The 24040-nt window shown below is 38.1% G+C and overlaps 1 protein-coding gene across 4 annotated transcripts in view; it reads right to left on the bottom strand.

Annotated features, from left to right (window-relative positions):
- clmpb (CXADR like membrane protein b) overlaps positions 1-24040 on the bottom strand; it is an 80851-nt gene that overhangs the window by 14248 nt on the left and 42563 nt on the right. For all 4 annotated transcript variants that reach the window (XR_014627415.1, XM_084409186.1, XM_084409188.1 and 1 more), the window contains exons 2-3: positions 6374-6531; positions 1111-1306 (exon numbers count right to left, since the gene is read on the bottom strand). Coding sequence is in view for 3 of the 4 variants with exons in the window: in XM_084409186.1 (XP_084265312.1) it covers positions 1111-1306; positions 6374-6531 (354 nt within the window). In the remaining variant the exon portion in view is untranslated. The remainder of the gene's footprint in view (positions 1-1110; positions 1307-6373; positions 6532-24040) is intronic.

The following is a 24040-nucleotide window of genomic DNA, read 5'->3' as shown; positions in this document are numbered from 1 at the left end:
GCTCCTTACTGAAAATCAATGAACATGCGGATGGACTCCAATTGAAACAATGCCCATCCGTTTAGCTCTGATTCAAGACATCTCAGGAAACAAGCAGAGCTTAGAGGGACCATCATTCACAGTAGCTGCAAGCAATTAATAAAAATTATGATTAATGAGCGTGCGTCATTTCCTGTCCACTCTCAAGTGCAAATTTCGATAAAGGCAAAATAAAGGCTGAAAATAACATCCTTATGTGAACACTAACTCGCTGTAATGTGTTTATAGAGTGACGGAGAGGAAAGAAAAAGGAAGAGTAGCGAGAGAAACAGGGGGTGGAGAATGAGGATTATGGGAAGGCAGAATTGAGCTAATCTTCTGTGATATGCTAATACATGAGAGAAACTCTAGGGTGGAGGCCGGATTTACATCAATTCATCCTCCCATTTATCTCTCTTTTTCTCATTCTTTCAACTTTACACCAATATCCTGTCCCTCTGTGGCTAGCGTACTAATCTGGTAATAAAATGATTAAGGAAATAAAATTAGGACGTGATATACAACTTCAAACTGCTCGGCATAAGCTGCGAGTCCTTGAAAATAGGAACTACGCAACAAAAGCATATGACAGAGATGAGTCTAAATAAAAAGAAACGTCTGTCTTTCCAGTTCTTCTCTTGGCTGAGCGCTGTGGTGTCAGAGATACTGCGTTTGAATGACGGCTTGGAAACCCTGCGGTCTAATAATGGAAACCAGACATAGCAAAATATCAAATCATGAGAAGCTCATCTGAACCTCATTTGGGATGACAGTAAACTGTTTTGCTAGAAGAATTGAAATCACATAAGCTCCTAATTCTGCCTCTTCTGTTTTTAAGAGATAGAGCTCAATCAATGTTCTCTCATCCCACCATTTCAAATTAGCATCCTCTCGATTTACCATCCAAAGCGAAGCAAACACAACCAGCCAGTTGTTGAGAGTGACTGGCCAGCAAATGCAACCAATCATTATTTCTAGATTACGTCAATGATGGCCAAATTTTGTAATCTGAATGATGATCAAATTGAATCACTGTGAGGCTGGCTGATGGAGGAAATGGTCGGGAGCTGATTCCAGGAAGACGAGCCTTACCCAGCACAATGAGGTTGACTTGGCTCCAGTGGTATTTGCCGCCAGTCTTGACCTTACAGTGGTATTCTCCAGAGTCCGTCAGCTGCAGATCACTGATGAGGAGAGAGGCGTCTCCGTTCAGGTAGTCGCTCGCGAAGGACAGACGACTGGCGTGGTTGTCGTGGGTGTAGACCTCATTGTTGAAGAATGTGATGATCTGAAATGTAACAGCGAGAGAGACAGAAAGAGCTTTCATTTAAATGAAAGAAATCAGTGGAATCAGACATCTACTTAAGTTGAAGCCAAAGGGATGATAAAACAGGCTAAAAAAATTATAGAAACTTTTTGGGTAACACTTTAGAATAATGGTCCATCATTAATAAGTAACTGTGCAGGAAGTAATGCAGGATTAATAGTTCTACATTAACACTTCAGCTACTACTATTAACTAATATGGAAACAAGCTCAACTAATTAGTAATATCACTAAGATACATTGGCAGCCAGCCACCTAAATCAACCTAGCGATGACCTTGCAAATCTAGTCGCCACATGATAAAAGCAAACAGAAATGCCCTTGCAACTAACCAAAACAAGCAAATGATCTAGCAACCATCCAGAATACACTAATAGCCACATAGCAAAGCATTAAAAACATTCAGAACACCTCAGAAATGCACTGCAATGCCTTGCCAGCCACCTAAAACAATAGATATATGCGCAGATGCCATACTGAACCGCTCAAAACACGTTGACGCATCCGCCATCTAGGAACGGTCAGCGTGTTGTCACTCACTGTAAGAATGATCCCACAACATTGAGCAGCTTCTGGTTGTGAAACCACCGAGATTTAAATTCCCGAAGGAATAGGATAACCTTTCATAGGTGGTTTGTGTTATATGTATTAACTCAATATTACATGTTTTTACCATGGTACTTTTAATGTTTTTACTTTTACTATGGTAACTCGTTGTGTTATCTGACACCTTTGTCTTGATGTATTGTGTTAGTTTAGAAAAAATTCTCTGCTGAAGTCTATTTCAAATATAGATATACAGTACATGCATCTAAATACAGTTGCAGACACTCAGTCAACTTGCTCTCGAATGTTCACGGTGCTTTGACCATTCCAATATGGCGGATGGCTTACGTATAGCGGCCCATTGAACGGCCACTAATGAGGCGTCTGTGTACATATATATATATACATATATGGTCTTAGCAACCACTGCTAGCAACCCTGTAGCCACATAGTAAAATGCTAAAAACACTAAGAGCATCTCAGAAACAGATAGAAATGCCAACTAGCAGTGCCCTTACAACTCTAGTAGCCACACACACCTCATAAAAGCAACACCTCAGAATAACACATAAATGCTTGCAACTATACCCAAAAAACAACCAAACCACCCAGAATACATTAACAGTCAAAGAGTGAAATTCAGAAAACACTCAAGAAACTCATAGTAAGGTCCTGACACTCTCGCATTGTAGCGTGGAACTTTGCATTAGAAAGCACTTTAATTTTCTTCAGAAAATGTACAAATCTGGTTGTTTTCTTTATTGTTCTTCTTTATTTTTCTTCTGATGGTTACTTCGTGACAATTGTACTACTCTGTGCAAAAGACAAAAGGGTTTTTCTTATTTAAAGAACCTCTACCTGTGCTGACTACCCTTGGAAAAGATGCTAAATGGCTGTCACACACAAACACAGCTGCCAACACACACATTCACACACAGTCTGACTGTGACAGCCTCCTGAATGCCTGGGGTTAAGAACTAAACGCTGATGCCACGACACATCAGCAGACCTGCAGTTGGGTTCACCTGCCAAAGCTGTCTGCGATGACTGCTCGTTTCACTCACACACACACACACGCACACACACACACACACATACACACACACACTCATTTGCATTTCTGGCCAAGACATCTGTGATTCTTTTTGTGTGCATCCAGTATCACTGACAGTCATGACATGATACTCTTTGTCATATTTATTTGTTTAGATTACAATTGACGCCATGCAGAATAATCTTCTCTAACAAGAGTAACATCTGAGTCACAGGTTATGGCTTCACTTCAAAGAAAGAGGTTGTTTGCATTAGCCAAGTATAGGTGTAATATAGCTGGAGAGAGCTTTGTTAGTATTTCCGTTCATCTCAGTAACAGCTGCATGGACGTTCTATGGATTTACATGCGACATATACTACACATGAACATGCAAAGTCAAAGGCAAGTATGCATTGCAGGTTTGCTAGTCAAAACGTTCACTCTGTCTGGTCTGTTAGCAGGTTTTAAAGGGTTTTTGCGTACTTTTCAGTTGGTCAAGCTGGGAGACCAGCTTAAACCACCTAAGACTAGCAAATGAGTTTAGGCTGGTTTAAGCAGATCTTTAGGACAGGACAATCTGTCTGTTTCAGAATTTCAGGAGCCCTCAAAAAAAAAAAAAAAAAAAATCAGCTACAACAACAACCTCAAAAGTTTGGGGGTCAGTAAGATTTTTTCTTGACCAAAGTTGAGTGTAAAGACTTTTATATTGCTGCAATAGATCAAATAAATGCTGTACTTTTGAACTTTCTAATCATCAAAGAATCCTGGAAAAAAAGTGCCACGGATGGTTTCCACAAAAATCAGCATATTCTAATGATTTCTGAAGGATCATGACAATGAAGACTGGGAATAATGATGCTGAAAATTCGGCTTTGATCACAGGAATTAATTACATTTTAAAATATATTCACATAGAATTTGTTCTTTTTTTTTAACTGTATTTTTGATCAAATAAATGCAGACTTAGTGAGCATAGAAATCTTGCAGAAATTGTATTCAGTCAGAATACTTAAAAAAAAAAAATGCAATTACAGTATTTACTAGTAGTGGGAAGTTCGGATAATTTTACTGACTCGGATCTTTGAATCTCGTTCATTCGAGTCATTTCGTTCATTTCAGCAGAATGTATTTAAAATGTTACGTTAGCCAAATTCCCCAAACACATCAAATGTTGATCGCATTTAGAATAAGAAAAAAATTGCAATGCAAGGAAAAGGCCAAATTATGAGAAACAGAAACGATTAATGAATTTATCTGGGACTTCAGGCTATGCAGTCTGTTAGTTTACCTCACCTCCCGGATCTGAGCCGTTCGTTCATCCCGTGCCAGAATACCGGATACAGAATTGATTAGTTCACGTTTCGAGTCTATCGACTTCGGGTTCGAGTCATTCGTTCATCACGTGACAAAATAATCTATGGGACGGACAGGAAGAACGAAAGACTCGGAGTCGGACCTGAAGACTCGATAGATCAAGTAATCATTTCGGTTCCCTGTACAGATCCCATAGGATGTTGTGCATGCACGGTCAACACAAAATGAATGAATCAGTGAATCACTCTCTGAGACAACAAGGTAGTCCCGAGTCATATTAAAGATTTGTTCAAAATGAACGAATCGTTCATGACCCGACCCATCACTAGTATTTACCAGCAGGGGCAAACTGGGCCATGCTAAACATGCAAAACCACTGAATGCATTATCAGTAGCATTCTTGTGTGTGAACACATCTCCTTAGAGTCTACAACACATTGCTAAACAAGCTGTGGCTAAATGTTGACAAGCTCAACGCTTCTAGTAACACAAGCCTTACAGTGAAACAAAAGAATGACTTATTTATTATGCCAGAGGCTCAGTTTTATTCCTAATCACATTTTCAGACATTTGATTTTAATTAATGACGTCTCCACTGTTATCTTTCCATTAAATATTACATGCGATGAGCCAGCCGTCCCAGAGGTTTCAAAGACTGTGATGCGAACTTCTTTATAGGCCTTTCTTTCTTCAGAAATGAAATCTCAACTGATTATATCAACAGATCTGTGTATACTTTCAAACAAAGGAAAGATCGCTGTCTGTCATGTGCATGGGGGAATAAAAAGCCTTATCACAATCAGATAATTCAATTCATCTGAAAGTATATCGCCTTCTGACTTCCCCCTGATGAATTATTGCGCGCTGCTACATGAAGGATATCTAAACTTGAAGCTGTGTTCAAACAATGTTAGTTTCACAGTGAAAGATTCCCACTTCAGGCAGATAAGACGAAGCTCTTATCTGAATGTGTTTATGCGAGAGCGAGGGAGAAAGAGAGATGGGTGAAGCGTCTGTTATGGCGTCCTGATACACGTACCGGACGGGTGTGCATTTCAAAGAGAGATGTGTAGAAACGGCTGATTTAGACCTGTGACAGACTCAGACTCTGAAACTGTGACGGCTGTGTCACTGAGAGAGATGACAGTCATAACTAGCGGTTGCTTGGGTTATTTGTGCGGTTGCTATGGTGTTCTGAGAGATTGCTAGAGGGTATATTTTACAAGATTGAGATTATATGTCTGTCCCCGACTGACAAACGCAAAATAGAAAATTATGAGGAGACTTTCACTTGTCCCAAAAGAGTTATGACATCATTAGGAAAACATTTTTTTTTTTTTTTTTTTATGGTATTTATGGTTTACTTTAAAAGGAGAAAAAATATGATGGTAACCGAAATGACACACAAATTATTAACTATTATTAATAAAACAATTATTATTCTGATTATATACAGTATACAAACACACACAGTAGTGAGCCAATATATATATATATATATATATATATATATATATATATATATGAAGGAAGAACAAAACACTAAACTTGGTTAAGGTATTTATCTGAAAAAAAAAAAGAAAAAAAGGCAAGCTTCAACAAAAAATGCATAGAAAAACAACAAGTTCACAGGAAAAAGCATACATTAACTTAAGCATAGTTATTAATATTTTGTTGGTTTGCCTTCAGAAAACAACAGGGCTGTATACACACTTTTTGTATGTATTTTGCTAACACAGCAAAAAGACATTATCAACACAGGAGTGAAGACAGGTCTGAAAAACAAATCATTAAAATAAGGTTTGTAAATTATTAGCCCTACAACTTGTCAAGAAAAGATTCTGAAACCAATACAACTCCCTGACCAAACTATGTAGAATACTCGACTGGAATTTGTGTAGGCGACATAAGCACTGACCTTTCTCAATACAAAATTATTTTTCTGGCTAGTTTCTGTAAGGCTAAAATCACCTCAGGTTTTATCCAAATATAACATGATTAGACCAAGTGACTGGAGACCAGGAGGACAGACAACAAGGATGAGAACTATAATGCAAAAACAAAACTTGTATCCAGAGAGAGAGAAGACAAATTGTGAGAGAGGGCCAAAAAAAAAAAAAGCCAAAGATCTCTTACCACACGCTGTTTGACGTTAGGTTTCTGCAGGAGCCACTCGATGTCCAGTGTTTGTCCATTCGACTGCCAGAACTGGTGATGGCAAGGCAATGTGGCGTTGTCCCCGACAACCCTCTTCATCTCGGTCTGAGCCCCAGTCGAGAGCAAACTCAACAGCACTGTAGAGAAAGATACAAACACAGCATGTCTGTGAAATCATGCAATGGACTGGTGGACAATTCCACATTTAGGACATTATTTACTTTCTTTAAAAAAGTTCCAGGTTTTATTGCAACCCAGTCTCAATGAAAACCGTGCCAGCAAAACAACATCATGTTCCTCCTTGCATGCTTTGTGTGACACTTTTTTTTTTTTTTTGTCCAGTGAGTGGCACTTAAAGGGAGTCCGGTTTTATCCAGATGAAACAGATGAATGTGAAACTGGCAACGGTTTATTACGTTGGTTGTTGTACGTATCCCAGCAGTTCAGAAGGGAAATGTCTGGCGAGTGGTGCTAAAAGGTTAATGCTCTATCATGTTCAGAAATAATGTACCTGCTACACTAAACCTTACCCTAATCCTAATTGACAGGGTTAAAAAAGCCAATGTGAGATAAAAACACATGTGCTGAAGCTTAAAAAAAAAACGTTTTGCTGCCACTAGTGGTCATTTCAGCTGGAAATGTGATGGATAAAATTTTACACTTTCACTATTTCTCACAAAATGTTTCACTTCGGAATAGATTACATTCAGGAGCAACATGTGTTGTGAATGCCATTTCATGTTTATAAAAAAAAAAAAAGTAAGTTCCACTACAAGACTGGCATGGGCTTCAGCATTTATCATGCAGTCTAACAAGACACACTGTAGCAACACAAAAAAAATACTTTAGTACAACTTTGGAAGGTTAGTAAGTCCCAAAACCCTAGATAGGTCATTTTCACACTCTTCCAATTCATACATTTACAAATGCACCACAAAATGGCAAGTCCACATCAAGTAAACTATTTCAGACTCTATGAACCTATAGCTCTTCCCGCCACAGGGATCCAGGCTAATTTACTTGAGGCTGTTGGACATTGCCGGAGGCTTGAGTAGCATTACAGACAGGCGTCGTGGGGATTTGCAGACTAGTTAGGTCCCATGAGGCAGGAATAGGACGAGATGCGCAATTCCTTCCACCTGGTGAGAGGAGCTTGCAACACAAACAATGCAGCATAACTCACAGCTTCACCGCTCTTATACAACAGATATTTATGGAGTTCCCGGAATTAGCATAACATTACACTTAATCTGCTGTCGAATATCACAAATAGCTGCAGACTCTTCACCTATGCAACAGTTGCTAAAATGATGGCAGCATACAGATTCATCCTGCTTCTGTAAATATTATGACATTTCCTCATTTTAGCTCTTCAACCCATGGGAATAGGGAAGGGAATGAGTTGTATTGCTAAACACAGACTTGGGATAGATGGACGTGCGGTTTTAAGTGTGTTTTGTCTGGCTCTGCTCATTTGGCAATCACCACGTCATGGTAAGAATGCATGCGCCACGTGTCGCTAACAAAGCACTCGTGATTAGTTGACTGACATGCATGAGTGACTGTCTGCAACCCATGAGACACCACCTGTGCCAAAACACTGTTCCTACTGCGTCATAATACAGAATCAACGGGATGTAATGCATAATGCGATTTATGGTTTGATCTTCCTGGAGATCACCAGGGCGTGCGGCCAGGAGTCCTCCACAACGTCATTACAATATGTTAATATAAAAATATATTTAAAAAATACATAATCAAAATAATTTAAAAAAGTAAAGATTCTGAAAGCATTGAATGAGGTCCCATAATCATTTAATTTAGATTTACAGTAGTAACATAGTTTTAAGGTAATGTGCAAAGCCACAAACACTTTTTTTCACAAAAGTATGTTGTTTGTTGGACCTGAGGCCTCATTGGTAACACATGCTTTGACATTTTTTAGCCTTGATGCTAACATGAGTTAGCTTGAGTTTGAGTCAGGCAAATGATGTTTCCCCATCATCTCCTGTAGGCTACTATCTCTCTCTCTGTTTCTATAAATAAAAGTGTATGGTTAATCTATTCTACAGCATATTGTACCTGCACATACTATTCTTCAAACAGAAAGAACTGAATTAGCATAAAGTGGAAATGTTGACATATACGTAGTACCTGCACTGAGTCAGCCATGCTGGAGAGGTTTAATGAGAAAACCCAGAAGAGATCTGCATGGGTCTCTTCAGGGTACATCCTCAAGTCATTCTCATTAAAGCTGTGTTTCTGATTCAGCACTATGATCTCAATAGGCTGTAGGCAGTGAGAAGAATTAGAGAAATTACTGCTCTGCCATGGCTCTTTGTCTCTTCGCGTGAACTGCCAAACTAAAACAATGAGTCAGCAAAAAAGCAGCATGAAGCTCCCCTGCAGTCAGCCCTGCTCATGATTTTTTAATGCATTGCTTGCATACTCCATCATCTGGTGTGATCTCCACAGTTAGGCATGTGTGAGAAACACTGAAGTCAATTGATTTCAGTGGGGATGGTACGGCTCAAGATGACAAAAGAGAAATGCAAGTGTTTGTGAAGGTAAGGTTGAAAAGTTAGGACATTTTAAACCAACTAGCTATTTGCATTCATTTCTATCCATCAAACGCTCCATCTGGGCTTTCTTTAGGTGCTCAGTGGGACTTGTTGGTTGATATTTTTTTCCTCAGCTGTGTGGCTGTTCATAAATAATTAAAACACTTATTTTTTACTAATATTTTAAATATTTTGATTCGAGATTATAGGCATCGGCCAATAATTGTGCCTGCTAGGCTGATTAACAAAAGATTCAAAATATAGTGACAGTCAACTCAATTGGTGATGCATTTTATATTTGCTATAAGTTCATTAGACTTCAACAAATTTGTGTACATGTATTTTGCTAACATAAAACAATAGCATTATTTTAGCCAGCATATTGGCATCAGTTCTTGAAAAACCAATTTAGTTGACCCACTATTGATGAATTGTCTGTGCTGAGAAGAAGCAGACACAAGAGTGGTTCATTCTGTCGGGCCAGACTGGGTCTCCTGGGACGTTCTCACTTTTTTAGCTCTGTACTGATAAATGCTAAATGTCCTTATTCTCTCTCACACACACATCTGAACTCAGAAATATGTGATTAAACTATGCAATAACTATCTTTCCTGTCCTCTCCCCACATCCAGGCCCAGATGTGAGAGGTGTATCTCTCTGCTCAGACCTTTGACGGCATATTTCCTTAGGCACATTGGAGCTCAGCTTGCTGAGTCATTCCTCGTCTGTTACCGTTACGGATGGACATAATAATGTGTTGGAACAAGCTGGCAAGATATCAAAGAACAGAATGAAAGCTGTTTTAATTTCATCCTCCTTCAAGGAAGGTAAAGCTCAGCAGCAAAAATATCCAGCATACTGGCAGCCAGGTGGTTTAATAGCACTGCTTCACATGTTGGTCTGCTTTATACTTCAATTCAGGCTGAAATGAAGAGCTACGTGATGTTGAAATTGGAAACTTTATCCTTTCCATGACGCAACAAAGCAATCGAATGTCAAATGAGATATCTTTGAAATATAAATAAACCAACGAACGGATCAACATCAAGAACATACAATATTTTCAAAGGTTATAAGCGTTTCGGTAAAAATCCTTATTTCTTCGGAATGCTAGGTGGCGCTGTCTTGAAACTTTTCAGGCACCTTCAGGACATGTCAATGATGATGTCTACCAAATTTCATGCCAATATGTCAAAGAGTTAAAGGGCACCTATTATGACTCTTTTCACAAGATGTAAAATAAATCTCTGATGTCCCCAGAGTATGTTTTAGCTCAAAATACCCAACAGATCATTATTACAGCATGTTTAAATTGTCATTTTTGGGGGGCTCAGAAAAACGCGCTGTTTTAGTGTGTGCCCTTTAAATGCAAATTAACTGCTGCTGCACGGCCCAGGGGGCGGAGCCTCACGAGCTTGCGCTTCAGTCAGGACAATCTCATCTGATAATATCAGAACAGAAACTCTCAGTTGCGGTGTTCATTTCGACTCGGCGTCGGACAATAATGGCCACAGAGCCAGAGAATATATGCTGTATGAGATAGAACAGGTATAGTGTAGTTTAATTATGGTTATAACTTATTTGTCATCTGCTTTTATCCACTATTAATACAAGCCTGCTGTAGCAAACCCCGTCCGAATGATGACCAAAATAACGTTATACTAATGAGTTCAGTGAAGTTTATTGTACATCACACAAAAGATGAGCGTTAGTTTTACTCCAGAGAATCACTGTAAGACCTGAATAAACACAGTATAAGAAGTGCGTATTAAAGTCTTATCCATAAACTCTCGCTCTCTCTCCCTTTCATTATCAACAACATACACAGCGAAGTACACAAAACACTCGTTACTTACAACTAACAGTAACCAAATATATACACACCTTTTCAGTGGGTGCTAAATAAACTGGTAAACCTTATATCCGTAAAATGACTCGATGAGCTGTCATAAAGTGCGCGCTCTCACTTTCATTTCTGCCGTGGTCAGTAACTTTAGGCCTGTCGCTCTGGAGACTGTAAGCTGGATCACAAACAGTACAGGTCCATCCTCGAGTAACAACGAGAGTAAATGAAGACTGCTATGTTCATTCTTACATCAAACAACAGCACACCTCAATCGCTTAGGAGACATTCTTGTCTACAGCTGCTCCAGCTTCGAACAATGGCGGACTCTGTGTCCAGCTCACTCAGGGCGGGTCTAGGCCCAAACAGCAGTGTCAATCAAGGAGTCGTGGGAGGGGCTTGCGCAATTCTACGTCACATTGCACTGAATCTGAAAACAGCTCATTCTGAGACAGTGCTTATGATTTATTGAGATTGTAAAAAAAACACTGGGTGGATTTTTATCATTCTAGGGTGGTTTTGCTCACACACTGCCAACACACATTTATGTTCCAACACCATGTAAAAGTGAATTTTGCATAATAGGTGCCCTTTAAACAAAATTACAGTTTATGACAAAATTCGAAATGGTGGAAAGGCGATTGGTCCGATTCTGCAAAATATGCATTGATGGATTCATCATGACCCAGTTAAGGAATCTGAAAATGTTTCTGTTTTAATGTCAACATGAAATCAGAATGGACCCTTTGAGCTTTCTTAATATATGGTTCTCATCATATTTTGAACGATTTATTGCACAAGGAAAAAGATAGTTTGTCTTGAAAGTTTTTGCATTTTGATGAAATATTTTAACCACAAATCCCTCCCCTCACCCTGGCTCTGGTAATTAAAAACCACTTTTAAATTGAATCACATTCCTTTGTATAAGACCAAGTCCTACACTTTTCCTTCTTAAATATCCAATTCCACACTGAGATACATCACACTATGGAAGTAAAATTGATTGAGATTGGGTTTCATGTCAACTTTAAGCGTAAATAGCTACATTCTCACTGTTACTGTATATTTTCGGTGTACAATATCTCGCTACCTGACAGCTTAGCAAAAATCTACAACACTTTTTATGTGTGAAGCCCTGACATGAGCTAAAGAGTCTTGAAGGCAAGTATGGTTAGCGTAGTAAGCTTCTGGTTTCTTTTGGTGTGTGTTCCCACTTCTGCTGCAGATGTTTTAAATTGTCAATTTACTGCATTCAATTTCCCTTTAGACTAAACTACCTCTTTAGAGGAAATGTGACAAAGGAAAATGGAAATGAAATGGATTTTAAGAGAGAGAGAGAGAGAGAGAGAGTTCTGTGAAAATGCCCTAGGGGGAGTTGTGCTCCATTAGATTCACCTCTCTCACACACTCAATGAAAAGCATCTCCTTTGCTAGTCACCACACCGTCAACAACCGATACCTCAAAATCTCGTCCTTAAACTCCTTAACCCCTCAACTCTGCAAAAAAGCCTGCAAATCTAATTTACGACCACATCCATCCCTGGATTACATTCAGAGCACAAAGGAGGAGATTCCGTGCTGACCAAAACAATGACTGCTAATAAGCAATAATCTCATAATTCAATCTGAAGCACTAGCCAACACACAAACTTCCAGTCTAGCCGAGTCAGAATTTAAATTAGATTCAGTGCAATGCAATCCCTCTTTAACCCACATGCGATAAGAAATCCACTGTCCCAGTGAACCGGAGCAAAGTCAAATCGAACTAGTCAAACTATGTCCAACATAAGTCTAATCTGAATTAGCTATATGGTCTAAACTTGCAACCTCTGACCTCAAAGAGTCTTACTTTAAGAACAGATCAAGCAGAGCTTACACATCCTAATGCTGCTCGTCTTGTTATCTGCGATCTCTCGTGAGCTGTCTGTCTGCTGGGAGGCTCAGGGACAGTTGCTGGCATGTAAAGTAACACACAATGAAACTGACTTCCTGATGAATTTAACAGAATAATCAATATGTGCTGTTAACTAACAGGCTGTAAAGAGAGTCATTGTCTAAGCATATTGCACCTTTACAGCATGTACTAAATATCTCAGATATAAAATCATATATATAGTTCGAGAATCTATGTTATATACCTGTGGTTATTCACTATATCTGTCACGAAACTGCTCCAAGACACGAGAATAGAGGATCCAAATGCAGCTTTTAATAAGGAAGGTCGTACAGGCGGGGTCAAACAGGGCAGACAGAGCAATGTAGATCAAACAGCAAGGGTAATCCAGATAACAGGTAGAATTCAGGGCAGGCAGCAATAATCAAAAGTCCAAGTCAGGCCAGGCAGATAACAATCATACAAATGAGGAAACCGTCCAAGATCAAAAACCAGATAACCAAAACACAGGATAAACGCTCAGAAATGCAGTGTGACACAAACAAGACTTCGCGGTGAGTGAGTGAATGAATGAACATGGTATAAATGGACTGAGACTAACAGGATGATGAGACACAGGTGAATGCAATCAGTGAATGAGGTACAGGTGAATGTGATCAGTGATAGGTGATGCGTCCGGGCAGTGAGTTATGGGAAATGTAGTTTGTGAGTGATAATAGTCTTATGTGGAGTGCCCTCTGGTGGCTCTCAAGGGCACTCCAGCTGGTGACCGTTACAATATCCATTACCATTTAAAAGTTATTACAATTTAAAATAACTCTTCTCTATTTTAATATACCTTAAACCAAATGTATTCCTGTGATGGCAAAGCTGAATTTGCAACATATTTTTGTGCAAACCAGGATGGTTTTTTTTTAGGATACTTGAATTTATTTGAAATAGAAATCATTTGTAACCTTTTTAAATGTATTTACTGTCACTTTCTGTCTTTACTGTTACTAATACATATTAGTTACTAAATAATAAGGTTACACCAGATGATGTAGTTACATTGTACTAACTCAAATTAGTACTGAGTAATATTAATTAACAACGTGTACTTACTATGGAGTTACGGTTAGGGTTACACTTTATTTTAAGGTGTCATTGTTACAGTGTAATTATATATTTAAGTGCTAAGTAATATTGAGCAACTACATGTACTTACTATAGGGTTAGGGTAGGATTAGGTTGAGGGTTAGTTGTATGTAATTATGCCTAATTTACTCTTATTACTATGGTAAGTACATATAACATATAATGCAACAAGGACACTGTAAAATAGAGTGGTACTGGTTTTGGTTTAGGGTTAGTTACTAATGTTAATTATGCATAATTTACTTTTATTACTATGGTAAACATGTAGTTACATGTAACTACATCACCTTAAAATAAAGTGTTACCAATAATAATAATCATAATAATCCTTAAAGGTCACTTATAATGTTAGCCAGGAAAGTTACATCAAAATGTAAGCATTTTCTTGACTTAAACAGGTTGTTTTATGTGCTGTACTTTAGACTTTATATGTAAAATTACATCTGTTGTGATTGGCTAACCGCATGCACTGCTGTAGTTTACACTGGCAGGTCATGTTTCTAAACACTGAATAGGCAATGATATGCAAAGATGCTCAGTCACCCGATCTGATGTCAATACCGAACTGTTTGGACTCGTGGTGCAAACGATGCAAACGATTCTTTGTTTTTCTAACCCATAATAGCAGGTCGGAATCAAGTGCCATATATCATTTTAAACAGGAGAACTTTTAGTTTCAATCAAGCTCATTTAAATTCCCAATTTTACATTTATTTTGTTTTAGAATGGATGAATTTACCAGATTTCAGAAAAACGGCAGATTTTTAATTCTTTTTTACTCAACTTAAACAAAATGTTTTCCTTTAGAAAGTTTTACTTGGATATTCTAGATTTCCAGATGAAATTTTGTCAACATTTAACAATCCCTAAACAAGTTATAGCCATTTATTACAACATTATTATAAGCGATTTTCAGTGAAAGGCTGGTGTGTTTTATTTACTGACAATGCAGATGTGTCCAAAAAAGTTCAGGAAGTAAAATAAATAGAAACATTGTTATATACAAACAGAACATTGAAGCAAAAGTGACTTATATACATATATATATATGTGTGTGTGTGTTCAATCTGAACATGGACAACAAACACACATAGAGCAGAGCAAGTAGTGTAAACAAGCTGTTGAACTCTGCTGAAACATCCTCAGACCCCTGATGCTGCTTTGCCTTGTCTCACATCTCAACTGAACTCAATTCAATTCATTTATGAAAATAAATTCATGGGCGCTGCTGACATGTAGCACACATCATCTGATTCTCTCTGACACATGATAATGTGCCGTTGCAGATGAGAAAACACGGAAATATTCATGCCCCCGGAGCAGTAGAGCACTACAGCACTTCCAGACAGGTGGCAGAATTAACAGGCAAAATTAATTTTTATATTCGTCCTTTGGAAGCTTGGCTGGATGTGTTTTAGAGGTTATGACAAAACCAGGTGAGAAATATAGTACATCAACAGCAGGACTTGCATGTCTGTGTGAGGACAAACCAATGTTATATATACACTACACTATATATACACTATACACTCTCAGAAAAAAAGGTACAAAAGCTGTCACTGGGACAATACCCTTCAAAAGGGTTCTAATATGTACCATTTAGGTACTAATATGTACACGTTTGGTACCAATATGTACCTTTGAGGGACTTAAATGCACTCTTTAGGTACAAAGGTGTACCTTTTGAAAAGATACCGCCACAGTGACAGCTTTTGTACCTTTTTTTCTGAGAGTGTATATATATATAGAAAACAGTTCTTTAAAATTGTAATGATAATTCATAATTTTTTAATACATTACATTAAAACAGTAATGTACTGTATATAAATTGATTTAAAAAACAAAATCCATAATTTATTATGGTTCAGATGATTTTGAATGTTGCATGAAAGTTAGGTCACATCTGAATGCGCTGCATGGACAGATATGATTAGTTGTGCACACACTGTATGCAAAAAAAGAAGAAGCATAAAGTCACACAAACAGACTTTCCATCTGCTGTTTTAAAGACTTGTTCTTCAGTGAGATCATCTGTAGCCTTCATCTGTTCGGAAGTTTATTAGCTTCCAACATCGTCCTTCACAATTTTCAAAATACACATTTCAAGTTCTCTTCAATCTATAACAGCAGGCACACCCTTAATCAAAAACATGTCATCAGCCAAACGTCTGCTACGGTTTACACACACACACACACACACAGGTTTCCATGTGTTATGGGGACTTTCCGTAGACATAATGATTTTTATAAACAGTATATTCTATCCCCGAACCCTACACCTAAACCTACTCAGTCATCACAGAAAACTTTCTGCATTTAACATTTTCAAAAAACATAATTCTGTATGATTTACAAGCTGTTTTCCTCATGGGGACCAAAAAAATCCTCCCCACAAGAACAAATATTGAGGGTATTGAGGTAGCGAATACCTGAACAACACCCCTACACACACACACACGCTAGCTACTTCTGACTGGACAACAATTCCCTCAGACTAAAGACAGTCCTTTGATGAGATAATATCCCATAATCCTCTTCATGTCATGTGTGGTTTCACTGTAACTTCAGCTGTGTCCGCTCATTTACACTCCACTAAAACCAGCAGAGCTCGTCCTTGAGAAACGACCGGGGATTGTGATCGCTGTAAGGATGGGAATGACGGACTACAGGATGACCGGACGTTTATCCTGGTTTCACAAGGTGTGTTGAGGCGTTCTGATAATTCACTGAAACAAGTTTTAGCTGTTTGGGGCACAATTTAAAAATAGTTATACTCTCATTGAGTTGTACATTTGTAGTGTTCTTCAAATCTTAATGGTATATTTAAAACATAACAATACATAATATTAATTAAATAAAACTCCACTTTCGTGAAGGTTTCTTTACAAACTTAAGAACGCTTTTAAAAAGTGCACTTTGTAATTGTTGTGAACTGCTCCGAGACTTGAGTTGAAGATCCAAATGCAGCTTTATTGGGACAATCCCGAATTGTAATTCATACAGTATAACAACAGGTCAAACACACTGGCAAACAATCCGAATGAGCAACATTATAATCTATATAATATATATATTATAATGTAATAATTTCACAGTTAATCTCCAAATATTGTTTAATGGAATCTTTTTATGAATGATACTAATACAGCTACTGATGTCTCGATGAAAACGATTAACCCCCCAATTTTAAACATTAATTATAGCCATTAAACATTACAGTGCAATTGAATGAAAGCTATACATTTTTTTTTTTTACATTTATTAGGCTTCAAAAAATAGAACGACTTTTAAGTTTATTTTAAGTGAACTTGAAACTCCTCACATAAACCCATAATAAATGTCATATTTACCGGTTCCCCTTCTGTCTAACAGGACATATTCAGAAATGAAATAAAGTGATCAAACAGTCTGCACTGCATAAATTATAAACGCATAGAGCGTTGCTTTCTGCGTGGAACTTTCTAGACCTCATCTGCTTCCCATTAAAACACAATACACACGGCACAATGCTTTTGCCAAAATGCTCATTAAGCTCACATTAAATCACCCGTATTGATTAAACACTGAAATAATCAAATATTAATCTGATCTGGATTAAATCTGTATCTAGGAAACGAGTCCATGTTTTTCCAGTAGATCCTGTCCCCTCTGGAATGCAGCTGGATCATGGAAAACCTGGACATGTGGTCAAGATTCACGTCACACGTTGTGCTTTGCGCTCAAGAAGAGAGAACGAGGGTTACTCATATACGACGCTCCCAGAAACACCGTCACATTTCCCATCATGCTTTGGCACACTGCCTCCGTTTGTAAACCTAAAACATGCTCATGACAAAATGGAAAAGGGTAGAGGACATTTCACACCCCCGTCCCAGACGCAGAGCTCCCTGCCCACGGTCGTTCGGATGACGCTTCACTCAAAGCCGGTTGGACGTTTTTGGAATGGATGTTCGGCATTTACATTTTAATTATGCCTATGAATCTTTGAGCGTTCTGTCAAACCCGGAGACTAATCTGTGGATGCCTTTGGCTAGGAAAGCTTTGAAACAAATGGCCGCCAAATAATGGCTGGTCGACACAACGTTGCTTTACAGATTTTAAAGCCGCAGTGTGTGTTTTGGGTTGCACCAAACTGAACTGAAAGGATAATGACCAAACAGAGTTACAGACTGAACAAGATGATGTTTCCAAACAGAAAATACCACTGTTTTCCCACAGTGAAAACTAGCTAAAAGCGTCCTTAATTGTATTGAATGTGCACTTGTAGTGTACTTGGAAAAAGGTCTTGCAGATAATATAGTATTTGTGAAATAAAAGGCCACTTAAGTTTACTTAGATAGTATACTTTCAAAGTGCACTTTGTGATATCAAATGTTTTAAATCACGTTTTAATAATCTTTTGTCATGCTTTAAAGTACACTTATTTTGCAGTGTTGACTAACATACGGAGTAACTGTAGTGTGTATTTAAAGTAGGCCTAAATATACTAAATTGCACCATCATTGGCAATGCGTAATTTGAATTATATTGAAATACATGACGCACGTTTCAATAGAAAAAAGTCAGTCGTCTTTTCAAAAGTATGCTAAAGTGTACTTCTTTTTCACAAGGGATACTATAAAACTATCAAAGCAAACATATATGCTTACTTAGCTCTCATATTTCAGAGAACTATATAAACATATGTGGGTGGGACATAAGAAATATAGCTATGTGTAGATCCTTGACTCTCCAAATATTCATCATCTGTGTAAACGTTAAGCTTACAGTAATTTCTAGAAAGAACGCATTCCTTTCATCTCCTCCCTTTTTTTCAGGATATCTATGCACTTTTGTTTTCAGTAAAGCACCAATCTCAGGATGACAGTCTGTTATTTTCCCTGGCAGACATTTGGTTTTGTGAAAATGAGAAGTAAATATCCATTACTGGAATCTTACTTGATGAAGGAAAGCTCTACAACAGCCTCTCCATTTCTCACTGCTGGTCTCTTTCTCTCTCACACACACACACTCACACTCAAACACACGTTTGTCCCTGCAAAGTTCAGGTTTATTCTTGACTGTGACATCCAAACAGATGGTCTGGGATCTGAGGAGGACACTGACTGAGGGAAAGAGAGAGAGAGAAACACACTCTCCTGCTCACCTGGACTTTACTTGACAGCTAAAATACTGTTTTGAGGGGTTAGAAAACTTGTAAAATGTGAAAGACATAAGAAATCTGCATATATGCACTTTGAAGTTAGAATAGACATTTCTTTCCTAGTCATAAGAAAGAAAAAAATACAGAGATATTTTTTTAATATTTCAGTTGTTTCTCCTAGATAAGTATTATTTCAGTATTAATTATACTATTATAATTTTTATAAATATTTTGAATTAGCTGTTTGAATTTTTCATTTTAATTTTAGTTAAATTTGTAGTAATTTTGTTTTGTGCTTCTTTTTAAATATTACTATTTAAGTAAATAATTCAGTTTTAGTTTTTACTTATTTCTAGTTAGTTATTTAATGCTTTAACTCAAGGTTATGGTAACATTTGAAATGTATGTTTTTCATCTAATATTTATTTATTGTTTATTTTATTTTATTTTTAGCTATAGGTTTAGTTAAATATAATAGCCCTGCAAGGTATAGCTCACAAAAAAAGAGAAGAAGAATAACAAAATTCTGTCCACTGAAATATAGCACATAAGTCATATTGACCATTTTTATTTTCATTTTTTGGTGCTTTTTTCATAATTTTGGAGCTTGCCAGCTAAGATTCCTTTTAACTCTTTTCCCTGCCATTGATGGACATTTCTGGCAAACGAAGTTTTACACTGTTATACGGTAGGGGGCGCTATTACACATCTTCTGAAAGAGTGCTGAATCTCTGGATCAAAACACAGGCGAAAAAGAAGCAGAAACAAGCGATAGAAGCATTGCTTACGCACATGTAAAATAATGTGACTATCAAACATTCAACAGCATACAAATCAAAACTGCCGAAAGTTACTGAATGAAATGTCGACCCAGGACGAGGTCTCAGCTTTTAAGCAGAGGCTCTGTTCTTTCTTTTGATATATTGCATGTTCAGATATTCATACAAAACTAAATATCTCCATTTATGCTCAACAGAAGAAAGAAAGGTTTCAAAAATCATGATGGTGAATGATTTTTGGGCAAACCATTTCTAGATCAAATAGAGACCTTTCTCAGATTCATCTCACAAATTCATCTACAGGTTCAACAATGGCTGTCTCAAAATGTTCTGAGAATTTCTCAAAGAACTCAACATGACCTCAAACATTTCTCATAAAATTCTTCTGAAACCAAATTATCTGAGCTATGCTATCCTCATTCATATTACTCTGTGTCAACATTTGTCTTCTTTTTGTCTCATATTATTTCTCCTAAGGCTTTTTTTTTTTTTGCAATCTCTGAGCCATACAAATCTCCTTTGGGTAAGTTCAGACCTGGCTGCAATATCATAATAAAGTTTTGCTGTCAGGAAAAGATGGAAGGTGGCCTCTCAGTTCTCTGACTAAAAAAGTGCAAGCACTGTCTGCGGCACAAAAAAATATTACTACTGAACATCTCTGAACTTTTTTCATGACTTCAGCAGAATCCGTCACAAAACGGATTCATTACCCAGCACAGAAAACACTCAAATCACTGACACAGGCCGTTCTGTTCCCATCTCCCACCTGACGTTTAAAGCCACAGTGGGCAGCGTTCCACCTGATCTGAGACGCCAGAAAGAAGGACACCTCCCGCTTTTTTATTGATAGCGTCTCATTTCCATTTCTAGCCAGCGGCGTCTGATCCTGTCACACATTGTAGGAGCTGAATTTCAGCAGTGACCTCCCTGGATCGATACTTAATAAGCTTTTGTGCAGTCGAGCCCATTTTGCTACAATCTGCAATTTTTTTTATGTCCATTATGGGAAATCCAGCTGACTAGGTGTATGAAGTGGAGTCGCAGAATGTATCTGCATCTCACAGCTATTGGTTGATGGATGCATGCAGACCAATGCAAACGTGAAATACTATCATCTCTCTCTATCTCTCACCGGTATATTATGAGTAATTCAATCCTCTGCAGAGGGTTTAAAAGTGAATCAATGGCACTGTGTTCACGGCTCATAAACAAGGGAATAAAACAATAAAATAAAAACCAAGGAGAATACAGAAAAATGTGTGAACATAAAAGCTAATTGACAGTAAGTCCCATCATTCATATCTGATTGAGTCTAGGGCTGGGAAATATATAATCGAATATTTGCACAATTCCTGACAATTTTGCTGATTATATAAAATTAATGCACTTTTTATCTGAATGCACTTTTGAGTTTTCCCTTTCGTATGCTAGATTATTATTTTTTTTTCTAATAATAAATATATTTAAGTAGCAAAAAACTGCTTGAGTTTATTTCCATGATTGAGTTTAAACTGTCACGTTCACTGAATTGATCCAAAGCACTTCAATGATTCATTTGCATCATCACTTAGATATGACCAAGGAACATCCTGTCTGGCAATTTAAATTAAAATGTCCGTACTAGTGTTTCAGGTTTACCAGATGTCAAACTACTGTTCAAAGTTTGGAATTATAAAGATTTTTTTTTTTTATCATTTCAATTCATGGGTAACACACAATATTACAATGTTTACTGTAAAACGCAGTGTGCAGCCTTGTTAAGCATAAGAGACTTCTATCAAAAACTATTCCAAAGTTTTGACCAGTAGTGTACAGTATATAGCTCAGCTCTAGTTGACTGACAGTCACGTGTTACATATAGCGATGGCCTTTACCACATTAGCAGCCCTGCCTCATGAAGCCCATCAGTGCTGGACTCTGACAGCATAAGAGTGAGACACAATGACAACGCGACAGGACAGATCACATGTTGCACATCTAACTGGCTAATTAGCAACAGACAGAGCACCAGCGTTCCCATTACCCAGCATGAGGGAAATACTGAAGCTGTCTTTGACTTCCTCCACTCATCTGTGGATCATTTCCACGAGATGCTCTCCTGCAACGGGAGCTGGGCGTTGGGAGAAGAAAGCAAACGAGATTGATGAGGCATGTTCAATCGCTGGGTTTCGTTGGCATCAGCTGTGCCCCTGGAGTTGAGCTGGTGTCAAGGCTTTCTGTGTTACACATATGAGCCCGTCTTTGATGTGAAGGTAGTGTGACAGTGACAAACTGCCACCTGTCCTGCCACGGCAAAGAGAGGCTTATTTGAAGGTCCCATTAAAGCAAAGATGCTCACTAATAGAGCAGGGAACCATCTGTATCGTTGACTACTCAATAGGACCAAACCTGTAAAACTTTAACACTCTGCACCCTTTTTCTACTTAGTTTATACCCCAGACTTATGGCTGACTCAAAATTTTAACCCCAATTATTTTAGATTGAAAATGCCAATGGTAAACATAGGCTGTCACTATCATTATTAAATATACTCCCAAAAGCTCCAAAGATATTTTTTTTTTGCACAGTTTTCTGAAGCTGAACCATGGTAATACCATATTTACCGATATTTTCTGTAGTACCTTGGTGTACCATAACCATGTAAATGATATCATGTTATATATCAAAGTATCATGCTACTAACACAAGTATACCATGCTGACAGTACTACTACATAACACTACTTGCCTAAACACATTACATACTTATATTATTCTGTATTATCACAAAGGGTTGTATGTGAGAAAATGGCATGTAGTAAACATATGAAAGATTAGTGCACAAAATAACTTTTATGATTCTCAATTAATTGTATATTATGAAGACTAATCTCTGACTGTTCCACTTCATACATGACTCATCCATTGCATCCCTCATTTATATATTTCAATCATTGAGGGGCCGTTCACACAGAATGCATTTTTGTAATCCTCCCGTTGTGCGCATGCCAGGACATCAAGTTTAAAGAAGTTCAACTTTTAAAAAAACACATTGTCCTACGCCAGACAACACAAAACGCAATCTGTGTGAACGCCCCCCCCTCTGACAGTGATTCTTCTTCTCATTGAACCGCACAAGTCCCGGCTCGCTACTGCCTCCCTCTCTGTCCCTGATAAGAATGCCCACGCGTCCACATCCGGAGGAGGAAAGCAGAGAAGATTGAAAGCAGATGAAGGAGGCGCTGGAGCGGCGGGTGTGGCGGACTCATATTTCACTCCCTAAAGGCTGATTAAAAGGCCACTCGGAGACTCTGTCTCTCTGGGCAGACTTCTGCTCTCGGACTGACGTCCCTGACACTTTGATTCCTCAGTGCGAGAGCGAGCGAGCCATCGAGGCTCATTCTCGCATTCTCTCGCTCTTCGAATGGCCCTCTTGACCTTCTATTCTAGTCTGAGAGGATGATAAACACTGAAAAACAAACCAGCCTTCACATTTAACTTGGAAACATTGCTGCTGTTGTAGGGGAGACACTTCAAGACTCTTTGCCATCTTTTAGAATAAAAGCCATTCATTGTATGTGTGCCGTTTTTGGGAGTCAACTTAGACGCCCAACAACAACATTAATTAACAAGCTAGACATACATCCACAAAACCGTGTTTTGAAACTCATTCAAATACTACTCTTAAAAAGGAAAGCATGCAATACCAATGTCTTTCATCTTTTTCTCATAAAGTGATACAATCACACTTTTTTCTCAGGTAGTTTGAGAACTTCAGTGAGTATATACTGAATGAACATCAATTTTAGAATTTTAGGGTGCTACAACGCCCCCAGTCTCACAAGTTTGTTATAAAAGTTGGTTTAGCTGCATGATGCATTGTGGATCCCCCCCCTCTAAATGCACTGACATGAAGGCGAAATGTAGGCCAAGGGGTGAAAATAATATGATGAAATACTTCCATAAATTGAGCACAAATTTTCACAAAGTTTCTTTAAACTAGAACGACAGCGGCAGTGCATAAAAGTGCCATTCAGTACAAATGTGCAGTCGTTTCACACCTCAGCAATTTCTTTTCTTCTTCCCAAACAAAGCGTCACCCTCGGGACACATGTTCTCTGGCCCTGTGGCACAAAGTTTGACTAGCAGACGTTCTGAAACCCACAATAGCAATGGATTGAGCAACTTGGCCTATTTCCTTCTGGTCTTTACATTCCCTGAAGGACAGAAGAAAACAAATAAAGAGTGGAGGTCTGGTTTTTCCAGTCGGCGGCTGCCACGTGTGCCTGTGTGGAGGCTGGCGTGGTGCCG

The sequence above is a fragment of the Rutilus rutilus genome (genome assembly GCF_951802725.1).
Source record: "Rutilus rutilus genome assembly, chromosome: 5".
NCBI classification, from domain to species: domain Eukaryota; kingdom Metazoa; phylum Chordata; class Actinopteri; order Cypriniformes; family Leuciscidae; genus Rutilus; species Rutilus rutilus.
This window is presented reverse-complemented; position numbering and strand designations above follow the sequence as displayed.